This window comes from Hirundo rustica, chromosome 11 (genome assembly GCF_015227805.2).
Source record: "Hirundo rustica isolate bHirRus1 chromosome 11, bHirRus1.pri.v3, whole genome shotgun sequence".
Classification (NCBI taxonomy): domain Eukaryota; kingdom Metazoa; phylum Chordata; class Aves; order Passeriformes; family Hirundinidae; genus Hirundo; species Hirundo rustica.
The window spans coordinates 7606540-7618942 of NC_053460.1; the positions used below are offsets into that span (position 1 = coordinate 7606540).

Sequence of the window (12403 nt, forward strand, 5' to 3'; positions counted from 1 at the left end):
AGCTAGAGCCTCCCTTGGAATCGAGAATGTAAACCCCCTTCCCTCCAATTATTATAATTTTGCAATTAGGGGCTTTCAGGCAAAGATACGGGAAATAGGAGTAACAGTTCTTTACTAGGAATATTAAAAACAAAAAGGAAAATACAAGTGTAGTAGTACAAAAATACAAGCAAGGAAGCAAAGATCCTGACAGATCTTCAAAACGAAAAACCCTGACAGAGTCAGGGATATGACCTGGCACCCTGGTGGTCAGGGTGTTGGAAGCAGTCTAAATAAGTCCTCCTGGAGTAACAGATGTGGTTCTGTGGAGTAGAGATGGTCCTGTAGAAAGTCCAATGGTGATGAGATGGGTCCAGTCTTCCTCTGGGAATCCAGTGGAAAAACCGTATCCCTTGTGTCCTTCAGTCCCAGTTTTTATCTAGCTGGGAACAGCTGGCTCCTCCCCCGCTGTGGAGCATCTCACAGTGGGATGATGGAATGTGTCCTGTCATTGGTGGGCCCTGATGGCCCATTATCAGAAGATGTCCCCCTGCAGGATGGAGGGGTGATGAAAGAGATAAGAAACACTGCCCCACCTGGATTTAATGGCCGGGCCATTATCAGGAGGCATCCTCCTCCTTCCCCCCTGGAGGAGCAAGAGGAGGACAAAATACCTCCCAAAAAACCAGCCTTCAACAGATGAAATAGAATACACATTTCTAGGTTACATAATCCACTACACATTTGCACCTAACTGTTGGTTTATGGCAGTTAAATGATTTTCCCTGGCTTGTTTTGTGGTTGCTATGTCCTGACCCTGCTCAACCCTTGAAGTTTAGCAAGTGCAGAACTGGATTTGCATGGGGCTGAAATGGGGAACTGGGTGGGGAAGGAAAAAGAAGAGGCATTGAGTCAAGAGGACAAGTGATAGCCATGGATCTGTGCTGAAGGTCTTGCACGTAAGGGAGAGAGGGAGTGAAAACTGAAGAGGGATAGAAGCAAGGAGAGCTGGGATGACTTGTCCCAGTGTCACTGAGAGCTGGAAGGATAACAGCTGCTCAAGCTGAAATGTTCTGTCAGCAACTCAAGCACCAGGGAAAGCCTTCTGGGAGATAAGGCAAGACCCTCCATATCTCAGAGAGACCTGGTTTTGCAGAGCTCTCCTAAACCCTTTTCAACAGGAAGCTCCAGGCTTTACGTGGGGTTTACCTGTGTAACCTCTCTGCTTGTCCTGTGTTGAGACCTGGAACATTTTCACCGAGGCATCTGTTGTGGGGGACTGACATGGGATTGGGGGTGGGGCTGTATGTGGCTGGCAGAAGCCCTGGACATCTGCCTGGTGCTCCATCCATCACTCAGGCTGTCTGGCTCGGCGCTGGAGCCGGAGGGAGGCGGGAGCTGGCACCTGTGGCCATCAGCAGCCGTAATTCACACCGGGGAGCGGCAGCTGCCGGCACGCTCAGTGCCCACTGGGTGTCAAGGCAGGACCGCAGGAAGCCATTGCCTTGCCGGGAAAAGCTGGAAAGCCTGCAGACAGAGGAAGTTGCAGCTGCCTTTTAAGATGAAGTCACTCTTTGCTTCTGTTTTTGTTCGTTCCCCTCGCTCCCCCTGCTTCCCCCAGCCCCCCGCAGTGGGCAAGTGACGGAGCATGGCCCAGCGCCAAGCATGCAGCTCTCACGCCCCCTTCCCCTGCCCTCCCCAGCTGGCTGCAGAGGGACAGTGCTGCAGCAGCAGGGAAGGGAGGACCTTGGTCAATGGGGGCAGAGGAGATCATAGCCTGGCGTCTGCAGAGGGCCATGTTCTGGGAAGATGCCATCCAAGAAGATGACAAAAGCTGAATGCTCAAAACGTGGATGCTGGGCACATTCCTGTGGTCACAAACTGACACATGCAACCCCCTTGCTCCTATGACATGCTCCAAAATGCTTCCCAAGTATTTGCCAGCTTTCCTTGGAGGGAGTATCCTGGTGGCATCCACTAGGAAATGGAGACCATGTCTGTGGCAAGACAGAATCGGGCTGCTGGGAGAGTGTGGCTGTGCAGGGCTGGAGGGGTTTTGGGGTTCCCCATCCAGATGGGGGGCCCCACTTGTAGCTTCTGCAAAAACCGTCACTGGAAGGGGGCCAGAACCACGTTTCAAAGACGCTGGATCCTTCTCATGGCCTGGCTGAGCATGCTGCTGCTGTTTGAGCTGGTGTGAGCCTGGATCAGGAAGGGGAGGTGGAAGCATGGCTGCTGGAGCAGAGCCCGGGCTTCCTTCCGTCGGTCTGAGCTGCCACAGGAGAAGATCCAGATGTCTGTCCTGCGTCAGTGGACCAAAACAGCTGGAAAGTGATTTTTAGGCTCTTGTAACTGCATTGATGTTTCAAAACAAGACCTGGACAGTTTGAGACAACTTCCTGATGGTGCTCCTGGGCACAGGGTTGGGCACAGCTGGTAGCAGTCAGTGTTAGGCTGTCTCCATGATGGGACAAGGCTGATGGGATCACAGTCCCTCACCAGACTAGATAAGGGACATAAAATCTCCAAGAAGAGCCTTTGTGGTATTTCTTGATACAAGGAAGGCTTCATGCTTTAGGTGGTGGTCAGCAACACATGGACATGTAAAATCGTGTGTTGCTCTGCAGAAAGGGCAAGTGGCTGCCACGTGGCTGAACTTGCCAAGCCTGCATTTAAACCAGGCTTTTAAATGTGGTAATTAGTGCTTACTACAAAGCTAAAATAGCTGCTGCTTGTCTCACGCTGGAAGTTGCTGTACCCCATGCCCAGAGCCTGCTGCTCCTTGAGGGTACAGCTGGGGAGCTCCTGGAGGTGGGGATAGTTTGGTGGAGGATAGGAATGGTGTTGGGTGCTCTGCAGCACCCAGGGGATGGTTGACTGCAGGCAGCATGATGGCTTGATTTGGGCTAAGGCACCAAGCCTGCCTTGGAATCCCATTTTCCAGCAGCTTTTCTTGCACAGCTTTTAGGTCCAGGGTGCCTCTTCCTGGGCCTTCTCTCCAGCCTGGAGTGAGGAGGTGTCTTCCCTTTGCTGCTCCCACTTCAGCTTGGGCCGGTGAGCTGGAGGGGAACTTCAGGCACCCTGCCCCAGCCCTTGTCACAGTAATCTACAGCTTGTTGGACTGGATGTCTCTGCCTAGACCTTGGCCTCATCGCTTCCCTGGGAGATCTTGGAAACTGCAGTAAGCAGAAAGAAGCCAAGAGCGCTGAAATGAGAGCGATGGAAGGACAGGAAAGTGACAGCCTGTGGGACCAATAGTAGAGAGGAGCCATTTACCTCCTGGCCGCTGGCTCGAGCCTGTTGAGCAGCACAGCTGCCAGCCTGTATGGGAGCTGCCCTTGTGACTTGGACCACAATGAAAGAACCTGGATGTTTCCACCCTTGGCAAGGCCGTATTGCTGGGCTTGCCTAAAGGCTAGAGCCTGGCCTGGACCCTAACCTTGTCTGAAAATGGGGTCAGGAAAGCAGCTGGGCCAGGCAGGAGGCCAGGAGAAAGATGACAGCTCAGACATTGGCAGAGAAAAGGCGACTACTGAGGAGAGAGATGGCAGAAGCCCTTGAAGAAAGGGGAGAAGTGAGAAAACGGGCTGATAAAGGTCATGGAGTGAAAAACATTACTGTGGGTTGAATGTAGTGAGAAAGTAAGGTCAGGTCCTGTGCTGGAGGGTGCTTTCTGAGATGGGGGGATGTGCTGGGGGACGGGTCTTCTGCCCCACCACTGAGCTTGAGCAAAGACTCCCAGTATCCAGAGGTGAGAGCCTGGCGCAGCCCCCATCATTGCTCAGCTTGCCCTAAAAACATGTTCTCAGTGTCACAGGCGAAGGGCGGGGGCGGTGCCAGGGCCACGCTCATGCTCGGGAGGAGAATCTGGGGTAGTGGGTTAGATGGAAATGATTGCATCTGACATCTGCCCTGCCACAGATGCCGGCGCTGGGAGCCGGCCTGGCAGGCCCAGAGGATCGCATTAACGCAATGCCATTACTGCTGCTCCCTCCCCCTCCTGCCTGGGGATTAGGGAGAGCCAGGCCGAGCTGTGAGCCCGGCTCTGGAGCTGCAGCAGCGCTCAGCTGCTGCCATAACCCCTGGAAAGGGGCTAGCCTGTGGTGGTCTGATTCCTCTGTATCCCAGAGGATTGGTGAGAGGGTTTTAGCCCAATTTCCCATGTTCATCAGACATTTTTCCAATGTTCATCAGACCTCTCACCTTTCATGGTGGTGCCTGAGTTTTGTGCTGAGTAAAGGATCTGCTTCTCCAGCAGCAACCCCCCTAAAAGGTTTATCTCAGCAGCTGTGGACAGAGGGTAGCCCGTGAGGAGCTTTTCCCAGCTGCAGTCCCTCCTGATGGGAACTGAGCCCAGCGGAGCCACAGGGCAGTGGTTTACGGTGTGGCTGGGGACTTTCTGGCTCCGGGTCAGCCCAGTGCTCCCGGCCACCTCCTGGGGTTCGCTCAGGTGGGTTTTGGCTTGAGCCACCCAGGCTCTATCCAGGTACTGCATCACGAGCAGTCTTGGAAAAGGGGTTTTCACGAATGATTTTGGCACAAACCAGCTTGGAAATTGCTTGCAGAAGCAAGTTTGCATTGTGCTGTTAGAAGTCCAGCATCAGCAGACAGCAGTGCTGTGGCAACCCATGGCACCCTGCTTCCTGCCCGCTTACCTCACGGCTGCGTGGGGCTGGTGGGATGTGACAGCATCAAAGCCACCTCCAAACTTCTCAGCTTCAGGCACCAATTCTCTGTGCTGTCCTTTTGGCCTCTTGCCTTTGAAAACATGCTTTACCCAGAGGTTTCTTTTTCTCCATCCTGTGCAGGCAATGCGTATATTTGGCATGGAGGTATTACCAGGCCAAGGTTTCGTTCTCTTCCATCTCAAGCCCTGTACTGGGAGCATGGCAGGCTATGCAGCTGCCATGGAAGATGGTTTCTTAGGAAAACCAAATACCGTGTTCATTCAGCCTGGCTTAAATGAACTGGAATGCTGCTCCCTTGGACATTTCTCCCAAATTCTGATGCTCTGGGTCCCTTCTTCCCCTCAGTTCCATGTGTCTGAGCATTTGGCCCTCGGCTGTTGTTTTCAACATCAAAGTGAAATGCAGTTTGCAGCCCCCAGCATCTGTTACGTGAGGCAGATCAAGCAGTCAGATCCCTGCAGGGCTCTGAGGGGCTGCTGCCTCCTCGTCTCACCCTTACGACGTGTGTCCTGGGGAAGATCAAATCCTATTAAGCCACAGCTCTACTTGCAAATTATACCGTGAGAAATCTGTCCCTTAGGGTTTCTTATCAAACAAGATGCACGGCAGCTCTGTGCACGCTGGAAAAATTGGCAAGAGCCTGGTTCAACCTTGAATAATTCAGTAGCTTGGGTATGAGAGGCGTGACATGCCTCTTGAGTGCAGCCTTCCCTTGGTGGTCTTCTCCAACCATCTTGGTTCTAACCATCGTCTCTCCTTAAATGAGTCTCCTGTGACAGGTACTTCCCATATTCCTGCTGTCAAGGAGATGGGAAACCAGCAGGTAATCTCAGGATCACAATCAGGGCATAAAAATGCTGTATCATGATGACTTCAGTGTTGGGGTTGCCTGTCCCAATGCAGGTCCCAGCTATCAGGGAGAAAAACTGGGGGACCAAGAGCTAAGAGTCTGCAGCAACTGTCATTCCAACAGAGACAATGTCCTGGCGAACTGAGGGAGATACTTCCTTTCATATCTTGTTTATGATGAAGGGTTATCCTGATCTTTTGGGAAGCAAGATGAATGTCTCGAGGCAGGGTTGTAGCAGAGAGCTGCATCCCAAACTCACTGCCAGACAGGGCACCATCTGCAGTTCTCAACACAAATCAGCAGAATCCTGGATGCCTTTTTCAGTTTGGAGTTCGAGTACACATAGGTTAATGTTCTCTGAAGCTGTTTGAGCTAGTCAACCTTGATGTGGATTCTGAGTGCATTTTATGGATCTCTAATCTTTGAACCCCAAGTCTTGCAGCTGCAGTATGGACCAGTTTCTCACACAGCCATGCTACTGTTTTCATTTAGAAATGAATGGTGCCTTCCTGTGCGTAGGTATCAGCTTTTTTGGGAAAAAGCCTTAAAACACTGAAGATTTCTGTTGTTTCCAAAACATTATTAAAAAGGAGAGTGACTATTTACGTAGGTGGACAGTGATGGGACAAGGGGAAACAGTTTTGAACTAGGAGAGATTTAGATTAGATGTTAGGAAGAAGCTCTTTACTCAGCATGATGAGGCACTGGCATAGGTTTTGCAGAGAAGTTTTGGATGGCCCATTTCTGGAAATGTTGAAGGCCTGGCTGGACTAACAAACTGATCCTAGTGAGGGTCTGAGCTGGGGTGTTTGATGCAGCCTCTAGACTGTTGTAGACTTCCCCACCATGGGAGGAATGAGTTGGATGTTACAGCACTGAACCAGGCTCTTTTCTTTCCATGCAGCTGCGAGAGGATACAGGTGACCCTGAACCTGGATGGAATAGTTCAGGTGCTGGACTACCACCTTAGTGATACATCCATTGGGATGATGACCAGAATTGCAGTCCTGAAATGGCTTTACCACTTGTATATCAAGACTCCTCGTAAGGTAAGCTGGGGACTCAGCATTCACCTGAGAGTGTCAGCTCACAGCCTGTTCCATTGCCTTGATAGCAGTGCAAATTGTAATTGTCTTGATAGTTTTGCAAATGTGTGTCCACCTGCCTTTTCTGAGAAGGCTTTGGCTGCCAGGTACCCCGTACCTTGAGGAAGAAGAGCTCTCCAGCTCAGGTGGAGAATGCTGGTGAAGCTCTTAGCAGCCTCCTTCAGGGCAAGTGTCCTGTGGCTGGGCATGACCAGGCCTGTAGGACTGATGCCACCCATCCTTCTGCTTCCAGATGTTCCGACACACCGACAGCCTCTTCCCCATCTTGCTGCGGACCCTCTCAGATGAGTCGGATGAGGTAGGTGCTGCAAAAATGCTAGAAGCTTAATGTCTTCACATCTAGTTGGCCTTTGGGTTTTTTGGTGGAACTGAGGTATTTTGTGAGGTATTTGGCCAGTGTTGGCACTGAGGGGTTTTACCCTGTTCGCCTAACTGAAGAAGACCCAATGCAGAGCCTGCAGGTACTTGCCCAGCTGAAAATCCTGCTGTCTTGGTGGTTCTCTGATGTATAAACATTGTTCTCCATCTCTGAGAGTTGATCCTTCAAAGCCAGCTCCTAAGAATCCTTTTTGCCTGCCTGGAAAGGCAGGTGGGGCTTCACCCATGGGACTGGGGTCATGGTAAGATCCTTATTGAGTGGGAATTCAGGTGCCTTGCAACAACCTCTGTAAAAATGCAAGGGGAATTGTGTCCAAGCTGATGCTGCCAAATCCATATTCATGAGGCATTTAAACAGCACCCACTGCTTGGAGGGCAGCAGCAGCATTGCCTGGCAGGACTGCAGTAGTTGTCCAGTAGCATCAGGTTGGCTGGGAACCACTCAGCTTGGAAGTGAGCAAAGATTATCAGGCCACAAACTGAGCCAGCTTGCTCTGCTGTTGCACTTCATCTCCCATCTCCCAAGGTGCTGCACCATTTTCCTGTTTGCTTGTCTTGCTTCTTCACCCCTCTTCTCTGGTTCCAGTCATCTCAGTTTTGGTGTCATTGTTGTCTTACCGCTAAGTTGTTCCCTGGAGCATTTTAGTGCTTGGCTGGGAGGCCAGCAGCATGGCCCACAGCTGGCCCAGGCACTGGTAGAGCTTCCACCATCAGCTGGATCCTCTTGCCTGAAACTACAAATGATCCCGGCTGGTTTCTCAATGCAGACTTTCCTCATGGAATAAAAATCACAGGCTGTGCTGTGCCTTACATGCTCAGAGCACCAAACCCCAATCCTGCAATGATTCCCATGTGCGAGCGGGTCGTTAAGAGAGGAGGGAAGGGAATGAGCAAGCGAGGGAATGACTTGCAAAGGCAAGCAACTGCCTGGCCATTTTCCATCCCCTGCTGCTTACAATGCAAACCTTTCCAAAAGAGTCCCCAAGCACACATCTGCCTTTGCAACGCTCTAGAAAGCCTGCATCTTGCAGATAGTCTCTCCAGCTTGGCAGGAGATCTCAGTGAGTCATGTTGCAATTACACTGCTTATTAATATTTGAAAAAAACCAGTGAAGAAAGGACCCTGGTGATGCATTTCCTCCATGTGACATAACTGGGAATGGCTCAAAAGTAATTTTAAGCTGATTTATTTAATCCTGGCTTCTATTTATTTAAATGTTTGGAGGTGGCTTTTTTTTTTAAAGGAAATCCATAGACGAGTCAATCCATTAAACACCACCACTCAGCTGGCTGTCAACCAGATTTGCTGCTTTCTGCAGAGGAAATAGAAATTAGTGAAATAGTAGGGTGGTTTTGAGCTGGACATGTTTGGGAATGATGAGGACACTCTGAGCTAACTAACCTGCTATGTCAGTGCCTGTTAGGAAAGGGGATGTGGGGTGCTTGCTTAGCCAGTGCAGTATTTGTGGGCACAGTCACTGTCCCACGTCACCTGCAGACTCTGACCCCCCAGAAGCTCCTGGATAACGGCCTGGGGATCACTGGTCAGCATGAGGGCCTATGTGAGCTGCACATCAGCTCTGATGAGGAAGAGTCTCCTTCCTCTTTCCAGACAGGGCTGTGCACATTGTGTGGTGTAGCACGAGGTGTACACACATCTTCAGAGGGTTTTTGTGCTTTTTTTCCTGTGATTCTGCCCTCCCCAAGGGAACCTGCTGAGCAGCAGTGTCAGTATCATCTTTATTCCTGACAAGGTTGAATGTCCTTCTGAAGTGCCTAGAGCTCCCCTGGTCCCTTTACACAGTTTGGAGGCTCTGCTGACGTGCCCTGGAGCAGTTGTTTGTCACCAGCTCATCACCAAAGGACAGTCTGGCTTTGGAGGGTCAGTGCTAGTCTGTGCATCAGGCTGAAGGACTGTACTCAGGCACCTGATTTTTACAGTTTAGTCTTGCTGAGCTGCTCTCAGTCTCTCTCTACACTTGCCATAAGTAATCAAGCCCAAAGCAAAGAAAGACTCATGCTGGATGGAGCCAGATCTGTGCCCCTTAAGTTCTCGTGCCTGTTTTTGTCATTTAAGTAGCACAGGGTGTTGCACCACCTCCTCTGTGCTGAACAGGGACCAGGATCTCATGATGCATCTGCAGTGTCCTGAGTCATCTCTGCTGTCTCTCCTCTTCCCCTTCCTACCCAATTCTCCTGTGCCAGTAAAGAAATGGTCAAGAGATCTAGTTAAGATTCACAAAGGCATCACAGAGAAGTTGGAGCAAAGCTGAAGCAGGCAGCTCCCTTTGATATGTAGACAAGTCAGGATCCAGGATTCCTGGCTGTCAGATGCTGTGCTGCTGCACTGCGTCACCTCATGCTGTTTCCTGTGCTTCCCCGACAGAGTGTTCCATCCCGTGTTTAAAACCTGGGTTTGAAGGCAATCTATAAAAGCCCTGCTTAAAGTTTGATGTGCTTGAAAACTTCCTTACAAGATGTAACCAGGTCCTGCTGGGAGTGGGTTTTTCTACACTGTCTGCTCGGTTCATCTGTAGGAGTCTTGCTGCCCTGGTAGAAAAATCGATGTTAGGAGAGATGAAAGGTTAGGAAATGCTGTTTGGGAGCACAGAGTGGGACCTTTCCACCTTCATGCTGATAGGCACCACTGCTGATAGGCACTGTTGAGAGGAAAACATTTTCTTCAAATTGCTTCCTTCTGCAAGTTCATGGTGCAAAGGCATCTTTGGATGTAGTCTTTCAGTTCCCTGGATTCTGAATGGATCCAGGCGCTGAGCTGAAGTGAGCACAACAAGAGCTGAGGCATGTCTGAGAAAACCGTGAAGCAGTGATGCTCCTTGGTTTCTTTCTTTGCTTTGTTTTCCTTTTTCCGGCTCCAAAATTGAGTGGTTTCTTTATGGCTGAACGTGTTCCTGTTTGCTTATCTGCTCCCCTCAGTCTTGTTGGGAGTTGAAAGTTGTGCTGGGACTTTTGTCTGAGTCATGGGGGAATGACGCATGAGGTGGAGCTGGTGTCTGATGTGAAGCAGGATAGACTCTGGCTTCCTCAACTCTGCTAACATGAAAACCTGCTCATTATGCAGTGGCTGGGCAAGACTTTGAGTGCAGAAGTACTTCCTTCAGAAGCCTCCTCACAAGTTGATGACCTTCTCTAGAGAGAGTGAACTGAGCCTAGGCTGCCACTGACTTTGGAGGGCAGGCTTAGATGAGTTACTAAAAAGAAATTCTTCCATGTGAGCATGGGGAGACACTGGCACAGGTTGCCCAGTGAAGCTGTGGCTGCCCCATCCATGGAAGCATTCAGGTTGGATGGGGCTCTGGGCAACCTTATCTAGCAGAAGGTATCCCTGCCTGTGGTGGTAGGGGGGTTTGGAACCAGATGATCTTTAGAGATCCTTTCCATCCCAAACCATTATGTGATTCTATGATGTGTTTGAACCTCTACATGACCCTCAAGCCAACTTCCCACAAGAAGCTGAAATGTTCTGCCCTCTCTTGGGTTTCCAGTATTAAACTAGAAGGAAGGAAGACCCTGGGATTGTGGTATACTGATAGTCATCTCTTTCCTTTGCATGTCCTGCTGCAGGGTTTCAAAGCCAGGTCTGTGCCCTGCTCTGAGCTCTGCTGTCACACTAAATCCTGGCAAACTTCTCCTCTCGCACCCAATCCCAGTATAATGGAGCTGAACAAAGGCTTGTGCCAAAGCAAATAGCTATTTTAATGTGGTTTGGTTTGGAGCTTTGCTCTGTTGGGTTTAAAGCCATTGTCCTCCAGCTCCTGGCCTTTCATCTGCCACAGCCAAAATATTGTGACTGGATGCAAAGCAGAGGGTGTAAGCTAAAGACTGGGAAGAGGAGAACTGTAGTAAATGTATGCCTGGCTTTATTTAAATATTTTTTGTTGGAAAGCTTCTCCAGAGGGAGGCTCAAAGCTGTGAGGTACTGAAGCAAGGAGGTGGCTGGTTTTACAGAGGGAAGTTACCCTGAGGGTGAGCTTGGGACTGAAATGGGGTATAGAGGAGCGTGTATAACTCCAGTCAGATACTGGGAATGTGGTTAGCCTGGTTTGCCATAAGTGGAAGCAGCCTGTGAGCAGAAGTGGGGTGATGCTTTCCCAGAGGGCTCAAGACCACCTGGTTGAACAATAATCTGTGTGCTGCATCCTGTAGAAATAGGAAGTTTCTTTGTGGGGAGTGTGATCCATAGGGAGCTTCTTGGCTTAGCCCCAGCTTCAGATCACAGTTTCCTAACTTATGTATACATATGCATATGCAGTTTATATGTACAATGAACAACTGGGGTAAACTGGCAATCTGGGCTTGAAGTGGTGCTTGTAGCATTCCTGGGTGAAGTTATGGAGCAGACTAAAAGCACAGAAAACCTGTGTGCCATGGAGGACAGGCAGTCTCTGTCCTGGGGACCTGACTCAGGGAGGGTCTAGGGTGGGATGGAGATGTAGGATGCAACTTTTGGTGAGTTGGGCTTTGGGTGCCTGGTTCCCTGTGTTCAGAGGGAGGTGGTGGGTGGGAGACAGCAAATAAAAGCAAACCCTTTGCCTGTGATAAGCTCTGGGACAGTGGGTGTTGAATTTGAAGGGTTTGCAGGCATCCAGTCTCCTATAGCATGGCCTGCAGGGATACTCCAGGGCTGTTCTGGCCCCATCCCACCAGCTGGACCGGTGTTTCCTACTTCCCTACCCTTCAATGTGTGGAGAAATAGCACTTGTGGCACTTGGACATGGCTTGGTTGTGAGCATGGTGGTTGGACTCAATGATCCTAGATTTTTTTTTTTCCAACCTTAAGGATTCCATGACTCAGTGATCCTTGTGGGTCTCTTCCGACTCGGCATATTCTGAGATTCTATGATTCTACGAAATACCTCCTTGGCATCGTGCCCTGACTGGCATCAGGTGGCAGGTTAAGCTCCCTGTGTGCTAATTAAACACATTTAAAGAGGTGCTCTGAGCTGTGACAGTGCTGGGCGCTGCAGGCCTGGCCCTCACATCCCCAGCAGCAGGGACAGTCAGGGATTTACAAAAGCAGGAGGGTGGGCAGGGAGTTTTCAGGCTCCAGCTTATTTTGGGATGGCTGTAGCTCTATTACCAAGTGCCTTCCCCCACTGCCAGCTGTATTTGCTGGTGCTGTGAGCCTGTGTCAGCGTGACCTGGCAGGGTTTGCCCTGGGGAGGAGAGGAGAAGCCCCCATGCCTTCTGCCTTCCCTCTGCTCCCTATCCTCTCCTGGGAAGGCAAAAAAAGTAGATCTTGGCAAGATCATAGGATTGCTGTGTCAGGGACCTGAAAAGAGGTTTGGTTAAATTGGTGTGGGAAGATTAATGGTGGGTTTTCTTTTCTTTTTCTGTCTTTAAAGCTGGTGGAGGCAGGGAGGATGCAAGTTTGCTTTTCA

The 12403-nt window shown here is 50.4% G+C and overlaps 1 protein-coding gene across 1 annotated transcript in view; it reads left to right on the plus strand.

The window, feature by feature from the left end:
• VAC14 (VAC14 component of PIKFYVE complex) overlaps positions 1-12403 on the plus strand; it is a 59961-nt gene that overhangs the window by 12417 nt on the left and 35141 nt on the right. The window contains exons 11-12 of the mRNA XM_040075677.2: positions 6422-6566; positions 6856-6921. Of these exons, the coding sequence (XP_039931611.1) occupies positions 6422-6566; positions 6856-6921 (211 nt within the window). The remainder of the gene's footprint in view (positions 1-6421; positions 6567-6855; positions 6922-12403) is intronic.